The sequence below is a fragment of the Pipistrellus hanaki genome, assembly GCF_964339955.1.
Source record: "Pipistrellus hanaki genome assembly, chromosome: X".
In the NCBI taxonomy this organism is placed as follows: domain Eukaryota; kingdom Metazoa; phylum Chordata; class Mammalia; order Chiroptera; family Vespertilionidae; genus Pipistrellus; species Pipistrellus hanaki.
In genome coordinates this window covers 40,571,930-40,582,270 of record NC_140524.1, presented here as the reverse complement: position 1 = coordinate 40,582,270, position 10,341 = coordinate 40,571,930, and the positions used below count along the sequence as shown (strand labels likewise).

General features: G+C 38.1%; 1 protein-coding gene across 1 annotated transcript; it reads right to left on the bottom strand.

Annotated features, from left to right (window-relative positions):
- Nucleotides 1–5,898: 5,898 nt before the first annotated feature.
- On the bottom strand, nucleotides 5,899–7,027 carry LOC311614959 (DNA-directed RNA polymerase II subunit RPB3-like; the record flags this gene model as incomplete). The annotated part of the gene is given in 2 exon segments (XM_084870065.1): nucleotides 5,899–6,379; nucleotides 6,382–7,027. Coding segments are annotated over 2 exon segments (840 nt in total). The 3' UTR covers nucleotides 5,899–6,185.
- Nucleotides 7,028–10,341: the final 3,314 nt, after the last annotated feature.

The window sequence follows — 10,341 nt, the reverse complement described above, 5'->3', positions numbered from 1 at the left end:
ACAAAAATGGTGGCAGCCACGGAGCTGGAGAGAGCAGGAGGCTTGAGTTGTCTCCAGCAATGGAAGAAGCCAAGCTTCTGCAGCCCTGGCCTGCCTTGGTCTCTGCTCAAGACTACAAAGTTTCAGTAATAGAAGATGAATAAGCTGAAACCAGTTTTGCTCAATGGATAGAGCATTGGCCTGTGGACTCAAGGGTCCCAGGTTCGATTCTGGTCAAGGGCATCTACCTTGGTTGTGGGCACATCCCCAGTGGGGGGTGTGCAGGAGGCAACTGATCGATGTTCCTCTCTCATCAATGTTTCTAACTTTCTATCCCTCTCCCTTCCTGTCTGTAAAAAATCAATAAAATATGTTCGGAAAAAAAAAAAAAGAAGAGTAATAAATCCCAGATACCAGGGCTTCCACTTGGGTTGTCAGGGGGCGTGGTTGGCCTGCAAACCACCACAGGAACCTTGCCCAGGCTGCACTATGCCTCAAGGGAACCCACACCCTGATCTGGGACACCTTTCAAGGCAAACCAGCTGGCTCCCACCTGTGCACCAGGCCTCTATTCTATTTAATAAAAAAGTAATATGCAAATTGACCATCAGTCCAACACACATGATAGCTTCCCCATGTTGTCAAAGATGGCTTCCCCAATGTGGACACAAGATGGCCACCACAAGATGACCATCAGGGGAGTGAACCAGGCCTGCAGTTGGGAGGAACCAGGCCTCCAAGGGAGGGCAGTTGTGGCCAATCAGGCCAGCAGGGGAGTGAAGTTGGGAGGGACCAGGCCTGAAAGGGAGGGTAGTTAAGGGTGACCAGGCCTGCAAGGGAGGGTAGTTAGGGACAAACAGGCTAGCAGGAGAGCAGTTAGGCATCAATCAGGATGCCAGGGGAGTGATTTTGGGGTGATCAGGCTGGCAGGCAGAAGTGGTTAGGAGCAATCAGAAAGGCAGGCAGGTGAGGAGTTGGGAGCCAGCCATAGTAGATTGTGAGAGGGATGTCCAACTGCCTGTTTAAGCCTGATCCTAAATGGGATCAGGCCTAAATGGGCAGTCGAACATCCCTCAAGTGGTATATATCTTCAACATTAACAAACGTCATATAGGACTGAAAAAACTGAAGGAATTCTTGGAGTCTTCCATCAAGTATATTCTTTGCTAAGTTCCTGGTCAGTATACCATCAAAGAAGAAGCAGCATTTCCTGGAGGAAACACAAATGCCAAATGAAGACCTTATTTGGAATGTCCTTAATAAGTAATGATCATCACTTGAGCATTGGCAACCACATTTTCAGTCATGAGTCTGTGAAAATTTTCTTTCCAGCAAAAGCAGCACGAATTCATATAACTGACTGCATGATTTTGCACTTGCATTATTTACAAAGCACTTATATTTTCCATAGTATCAGACTTCACTCTTATTTTTTAATGACTGATAAAATGTAGTCCATCTTAGTAGCTCAGTGAATGTGTGGAAGAAAATTGGAGACACCTCAATTTATCAACTGTCCAAGTTCTACTACCACCACCCCCAAAATAAGACAAATACACTTTGAAATTTTATGACTGAATCACTCATTTGCCTTTATATGCACTTATTTTGCTGAGACATACTGGAAAATTTACTGACAACTCTTGCCTTAAAATGGTCTTTCCTAAAATTACATCTGCTTTAGAATCTAATTCTGTTTTACCTGAATTGCTTATTTACCAAAATGCTTTAGAGTCTTGCCTGTGCAGCAAGGAATGGACATATCTCTTTGAGGGAACCATAATGCAATTAACAAAAAAAGTCACTACCTACTAGTACATCAACCCTTTATTTGGCATTGTGATCTTGAAAAACATATAATCATCACATTTCTGACAAAAGTATTTTAAAAATAATTTTATGGAATGTACCCTTATCAATTTGTGATAAACTGAAATGTCAACTGCCATATTATGCTACTGGCTATTTATATGGGTAATATCTGGAAATATCTTGCTTTGAACCCTCAAAACAGGCCAGGTCTCATATACTTCACTGTCCAAAGAATAATCTAGATAACAGGTGATTGGAAGTACTCTGACAATTTTTTTATTGCATTCAAGTGGATTTTAAAAGGCATTTCCTTTAAGATGGCATTCCATTTTCAGCACATACTTAGATTTATGAGCAGAGAATTAGAGCAACCTTTTGCATCTCAATCAGAACTTTCTAATGCTTAAGTTGTTTGCTGGTTCTTATGCAACGTGCATTTTCTGTTTACTACTGATCTTGCTGTCAAAATTGTGTTAAGGAGAGCATGATATTTACCCAGTTCAGGAATGCTGCTAGTTTAATGCAGCCATGCTTACCCCCTACAGAAAGATACCAATGAATTAAAAAAACAAAAACATATTACTAAGCACTTCAGTATATTTCCTATGCTGTCGATGAGTTCTATTTTTATGCATGTCTAGTTTCTCAAACAAATACAAACAATTATACAAATTAATTTTATTATTGCTATTTTGCATGAAAATAAATTATTAGTTCAACATGGAATAATGGTCAATAATTGGCAGATTGTTAGGACATTTGAGTTTTACGGGTAATCCTGCCTCTGACACTAAAGAGCCTATGACCCTGAGTAAGTCTTTTCTAAGCCTCATTTTCCTCTGCTCAGAGAATAGGATAATTTATTAAGAAGCATGGCTATGGCCCTAGCTGGTTTGGCTCAGTGGATTGAGTTTGGCCTGTAGACTGAAGGGTCCCAGGTTTTATTCTGGTCAAGGGCACATGCCCAGCTTGTGGGCTTGATCTCCAGTAGGGGGCGTCCAGGAGGCAGCCAATCAATGATTCTCTCTCATCATTGATGTTTCTATCTCTCTCTCCCTCTCCCTTCCTCTCTGAAATCTCTATATAGGTATAGATACAGGTATAGATAAAATAAAGGGTGTAACAAGAAGCATGGCTATGAATCCACCCTTCATGGATTAAATCCTAACTCTGCTATTTACCACACGTGTGGCCATGGGTAAAACATTTATGTTTGCCACAGTGCAGATGATAATCTTACCTAACAGGGTTGCTGAGATGAGTAAGACAAAATTGAACAATTTTATACTGTTTACCAAATTTTTGATATGCTCAAGTACAAAATTAGGCTATTGGACCAGGTAAGATTTACAAAGTTTTCCAGTTCCACATTTCTGCTTCTGTGATTGTGTACTGAAAGCTCCTTAAGAACAGGACCTGTGTGTAATTATTCTCCCAAAGTATTAAGCACAGCATTTTCCACATAGTGCATGCTCAAAAAACCTTGGTGAATTAAATAACAAAGTAACAGAAAAACTGACATTAAAAATAAAAAAGAAAACACTTTATTATTTAATATTGCCAGGTCATCCAAAAATATTATATTTTTAAAAAGTTTTTAAAGTATCACTACCAATTAAGACAAATTGCTTTTAATTTATTGACAGATTTTCAAATTTCATACTCCAAGATGGAGATCAATATTCTGTCATAAGTAGAAATTAAATTGTCTGAGAAACATGGCACTTTCAAAATCTATCACTTTTAAAAAGTGATGAGCAAATTCTTTCACCTATTTAAACAGTTCAAAATTGAAAACAAAGTACAGTTCTTCTAAAACAATATTCAATGTCAATAAATAAGTCTGACATTTGAAACTCATTTATTATTAACAGCCTCCTCTTGCGGATATGAAGTTTCTCTGTGTTCTCAAGAATTTTAAGACTTTTTTTTTTTAATGTAAGTGACTGACTAAAATTGGATGCTGCACAAAAAGAGTTGGGGGGGGGGAGATGGAGTTGATAATATAAAAATGGTTTAAAAAATTTTAATACTGAGCCTCCCTTTCTCTGTACTCCCATAATAAATAATACATATCTTTTACGGTAATTGTCATATATGATGACTTAAATGTAAATTTTCTCATTAATGGACAATTAGTTTTTTGGAGCAGGGAGTTTGAATTCATGATCTTTGTACCCAAGCGTTTATTTTATTTCCTGATCATAACACATTTTCAATAAATATTTGTGGAACAAATAATTGAACAGATAAATGGAAGGATAAAAAAATAAATAGTCCCACCACTGTGACTCAGTGGTTGAGCATCGACCCAGGAACTAGGAGGTCACAGTTTGATTCCCTACTAGGGCACATGCCTGGGTTGTGGTTCAATCCCCAGTAGGGGGCATGCAGGAGACAGCCAATGAATGATTCTCTTTCATCATTGATGTTTCTATCTTTCACTCCCTCTCCCTTCTCTCTGAAATCAATTGGGGGAAAAAAATAATGAATAAACTCACCATAACCTTTTATGTTTCCAAGAGTTAAGAAATCTCACTAAAGAACTTCAGCTAGGAAAAAAAAAAAGCTCATGAAAATATGTTCAATATCATTAGTCAAAGGACAATGCAAATAAAAATCATAATGAGATGTGACTATATATACCTCTACTAGAATGACTAAAATTAAAAATGTGACTATGCCAAGGGCTGGTAAAGATACAAAGCATTTGCAACTTCATAAATTACTGGTGGGAATACAAAATAATACAGCCACTTCAGAAACTATTGGGCAGTTTCTTATAAATTTATAATACAAAACAGCAATCCCATTCCTAAAAATGCAAATAAAAATCAAACATATGTTCACAAAAGACTAATGCATGAATGTTCATAGAAACTTCAACAATATCTAAAAACTTAAAGAAAATGCAAAACAAGTGGTGAGTGAATGAACAGATTGTGATACATCTATTCAATGTGATATGTATTACAATGAAAAGAGATTGAATATACACAAAAACACAGATTCTAAGTGAAGTAAACTGGGCATAAAAGCTATACCACATGATAACAATTGTATGAAATTCTAGAAAAGGAAAACTATAGTGACAGGAAGCAGGTCTTTGGTTTCTAGGAGCCAGGCATGGGAGGAAGAGATTGATTGAAAGAGCACTGAAGGAACATTTCATGGTAATGAGATGTACTGTATCTCAATTGCGGTGATGGCTAAATGACTGTATATACATATCAATGCTCACAGAATTAGATGCTTAAAATTGGTGAATTTTATTATGTGTAAATTATACCTTATTAAAACTGGCCTAAAAGATGCTTTACCTTGGAGAGTATTTGAGATCTTGTTCCCCAGCATATGTTGTCACTTTGGCTCAAATAAACTCACATAAATTCATTAAAAATTAAATTTTACAAATGTAAAAGATGCTTTGCCTTAAGAGGGTTCCCTCAGCAGCCAGCCATAATGCTTGAAAAGAATCAGCATTAGTCAATGATAAATTCCTAAAGGCCTCTGCTGAAATGTAAATCATATACCTGGGTGATGACACACATTGAGCAGTTAATTTTCTGTTGATTGATATTTTTTAAAAAATTATTAAAGTATAGGTGACTTATAATATTATATCAATTTTAGCTGTACAACATAGTGAGTCGACATTTATATATACCTTACAATGTGATCAGTACACTAAGTCTAATAACCATGTCACTGTGAAAATTTAGTACAATATTATTGACTATATTCTCTGCCTGTACACTATATCCCCATGGTTTATTTATTTTATAACTATTAAAGTTTTGTTTTGTTTTGTTTTAGAGAATTAACAGGGTTTATTTGGGGGGAGGGCGGGGGGAGGGAAGAGCAACCAGGGTCCAAAGACATTTGGGAATCTGAGCAAAGTGTAGGCTGACCATGGGCAGGGGCTGGGTTTGCAGGCGGTCTGAATGAGATTTCTAACACTCAATCCTAACACGGAAACCTAAGGTACAACTGTGAAATGCTAACTTCCATACAGAAACTAAGTCAAGAGCTCAAATGACCAAAAGAGGAGGGTCTAGTTGAGTGTACAGGAAAGCAGTATGATCTCTACAAGCAGACCAGGGGGAAGGGAGGGCTGAGTTCTGGGGAGACTAGCCATCAGCAGGCAGGGCCAGGGGTGCTGCATGCTCAGTGAAGGACTGTCCTGCCTCAAATATCAGGGGCATCCCCGTAATCTACCTGGGACCAAGCAAGGATGGGGGGACCCTTCCCTCTGCTACCTCTCCAGTTGATACTGATGGCTTGCTTAGAAGTTAGGTATAGCTGTCGGGACTTCTGGAGTTAGGAGGGTCTCAGGAGACCTGCACAGAGCTGCTGCTCGGTTCCTTTTCCACTAGGCGAATGAGCTGTGGCTATTAACTTATGGTGAGGACGTTACCCTGGATCTCGTAGCTCAGCTGGGTCTGTAAATCACTCAGCTTCTTCTTCAACCCGGAGAGGGCCGAGAGGATGATGATTTCAGGGTGCAAAGAGCCACAGGACTCCACGATGTAGTAAAACCTCTCTGGCTTGCCATTGGGGTCATACGGAGCCTGGTACTCATCTTCAGCTCTGAGTACTCGCTCTTTGGCCACTCCTCTGGCTTGGGGTACACTGTGTGCCTCAGGGCATTGTCGGGATCATATTCAAAAGCCAACCCTGCAGTCGGGTTCCACTTAGCATGATCCTTGCCAAAGCCCTTCTTGGCATAGGCGCGGAGTCTCAACTCATGGCCCTTGCGCAGCTTGACAATGAGGATGTCGTCCTGGTCCACATAGTCATTAGGGTTGTTATCTCGGTTCCGGGATGTCACTGGAATGATCCGGGGGCTGTTGGAGATGAAGTATCGAGACGTGACGTGATGAGTCTGGTCTTCCTTGCACCGCACGTCGAGAGTGAACTTCACTGAGCACTCGGAGGGGGGGAGAGGGGGGAGAAACTCTTCGCAAGTGCAGTCCCGAAAGTACTGCAGCTTGTCCACAACATCATCGCTAGTGAGAGGGATTAATCCAAGCCTGTGAGCGATGAATTCGTCCTGAAGGACTGAGTAATTGGCGTCAATCTGAACCCAGTCAATGGCTATTATGGGCACCTCGGCGATGTAGACCATCCGAATAGAATTAGCCATCGCTAGGTCCGAGTTCTCAATGATGAGTTTGACATTCTCGTCGGTGAGCTCTGTGATCCGCACCACCGTGGGCTGGTTGGCATATGGCATCGTGCTCCGCGGCCCAGCGGGCCTCTGGCTTCAACCCTGCAGCGCGCCCCCCGCACCGGAAGTCACCTTAAAGTTTGTATTTCTTATTTCCTTTCACCTTTTTCACCCATGCCTCTACCCTTCCTCTCTGGAAACCATCAGTTTATTCTCTGCATTTATGAGTCTATTTCTATTTTGGCATTCTTATCAGAACTAGAACAAATAATCATAAAATTTATATGGAATTCCAAAAGATACCAAATAGTTGAGTTGCTGTTTTCATTAACAGTATGTGAATTTGTTTTTCCACCCAGCTTTCAGCAGCGATATATGGGAATGGGACATAAGAGATACAATCGGTTGAGAAGGAATACACATGAGAAGCCAAGAGCAAAGTGGATGGTAACCTGTTGGGGTGGGGATATAACGTAGTATTAGGGTTAGTATGGAACATGAGATAATGGAGGTAGAAAAAAATTAAAGGAGAATGAAAATAGGAAGGAACATAATTTTGTTGTGTATCTAATTACAAAAGCTCTCCAAATTTAATATTAAAAATAACCCCTGAGCAAATATAATTATGATCAGTCACAAGTTTATAGATAAAACTGGTATACAGAGGTGAGATAGTAACTTGTCCAAGATCACAGCCAGTAAGTGGCCAAGTGGTGATTTTAAAGGACATATGTCTCCCAAAATGTGTTCAAAGAGCATATGTGTTAAAGTTCTTACCTTATTAATAAGGAGGATCAACTGTTGCTATCAAAGATTCACTTTTTGTACTCCTGCATATGCAGTTCCTTGTTTTTCACCCAAGTGACTCATAAGCTTCAAACTGGAAGTGGCAAATCCAACTTACTGTAGTAATTATCTAGATTTGAGATATATTAAACTAAGGAGCTGGCTTCTAATAGTTAATTAAACTTAGACAGTTACTGAGATGAAGAAAAAGACTGAAAAATATATGGCATAGAAAGACGGAAAATTATACTGTTAGCTCTGGAATTTAATCCAGATCAAAGAAACTTTCCACCACAAACATAAAAAGCCAAAAAAAAAAGCACTTTTCTTACAATACATGGCCTACTTCAAAGTAATCATTTTTTTTTATCCTTACTGAGTTAGGGGAAAAGGTTGTACTTTTCATGAAAAACATAAAATGGTCTTTAGTATCTTTGATACCCAGAGTTCACTGTCATCATTTCTAGGTAAAAATATGTGATGTTTAATTAACTTTGTTTCATTTTCCTGATTTTTTTTTTTACTCTTTCAAATTTTACATCTGATTAGATACATGCAATTATATATATATATATATATATATATATATATATATATATATATATATATATATATAATTGATTTTTACAGAGAGGAAGGGAGAGAGATAGAGAGTTAGAAACATCAAACATCAATGAGAGAATCATTGATCAGCTGCCTCTTGCACACTGCCTACTGGCAACCAAGGTACATGCCCTTGACTGGAATCAAACCTGGAACCCTTCAGTCCGCAGGCCGATGTTCTATCCACTGAGCCAAACTGGTTCGGGTGATTTTCTTAAGAAATTCACAGACCAACAAAAAAATTAAATCAGATGAGCAGTTATATCTTAAAAATGAGATTATTGCCTTGTAAAAATTTAACACTTTTAAATTATATTGTAAAGCTAGGACACAATGAAATTAAGAGAGTTCCCATGGCCCTAACCATTTTGCTCATTCTCCAGACTGAAAAGCCCCAGGTTCGATTCCAGTCAAGGGTATGTACCCTGGTTGTGGGCACATCCCCAATAGGGAGTATACAGGAGGCAACTAATCAGTGTTTCTAACTCTTTATCCTTCTCTCTTCCTCTCTGTAAAAAATCAATAAGATATATCTTTTTTTTTTTTAAAGAGAGTTCCCATGGTATCTTTGATTAAAGATATTAACTACCTCAATATTGACATTGTAATCTTTTAATATTTAAAAATACAATGCAGCCGAGATTGGTTTGGCTCAGTGGATAGAGCATTGGCCTGAGGACTGAAAGGTCCCGGGTTCGATTCTGGTCAGGGGCATGTACCTTGGTTTCGGGTACATCCCCAGTGAGGGTGTGCAGGGAGCAGCTGATCGATGTCTCTCTCTCATTGATGTTTCTAACTCTCTATACCTCTACCTTCCTCTCTGTAAAAAAAATCAATAAAATATATTTTAAAAAATAAAAAAGTAAAAATAAAATTAAAATACAGTGCAGTTCATTTCCTGAAAGCCGGACAAATTTCCAGAGAAAACCCCACCTTTGGCTACCTGTAGAAATGTTTAAATTATTTCTCATAATTCCCAGCTGTATTGATAGCTATCATTCATTTGTTGCCTGGCTTCCATCTCAGCATTATCTAGAAAGAAAATTAACTCGATAAGCATATACTTTAGGGAAGCTGATTATTGTACTTCATCAGGAAAAACATGTGGAAGAAACAGACTAGACACTAGCCAAAGTCCTAATACACAAAGGTCCTAATACACAGAGGCACATACCAGGTATATAGTGCTAGGCAAATTATTAATTTCTCTGAGCTTAGTTTTCCATTCAGTTAAATGGCAATGATCAGATATAGGATTCTTAGAGGAAAATGTTGTATTTTATTTCTAACTCTATCTCCAATCCATGTCCTTGAAACAAGACAAAGGAAAAATAAGGATGGGAAAAATACCCAGAAACTATATTTTCAGTGACTCTAGGAGACAGAAGAAAACTACAAAGTTCAAAAAATATGTACATTCTACAAAAAGCAGCTGAAACCAGCAAAGCCATATAGAAAGCCCATAACAATTCAAAACAGTGGTTGCAGAGAAGAATGAAAGTGTAAAGCGTCCTCAAGATGGCAGATTTCAAAAATCATCAGTAAATATACATTTTAAAGAAGAGGGACTACAAGTATGATAGAAATACTCAATATTAGAAGACAATAATTTATCAGATTAAGTCCAATACACCAAGTAGACATAAAATAAGTGAGGATCTGAGACACCTGAATAACATACATAATAAATGAGGTAAATCTGCTTATTTATGGAACTCAGCAATTCAATAATATACAATAATAAAGAATGTGCCATGTTTTCATTTGCCCACAGATGCTCCAGTAAAATTGATCCTATATTTTTTCTCAAAAACAACATGCACAAATTTTTAAAAGATATAAATTGGTACAGATATTTTATCATATCATAAAATTAAAAAGAGTCAGAAAACAGAAGATGTCTGTTTCACCTATAAATGGATATGCACACCTCTCTTTTATACAATCCTTAGGTCAAAGGAGATATACAAATGTAAGATGTAAAATTTTTA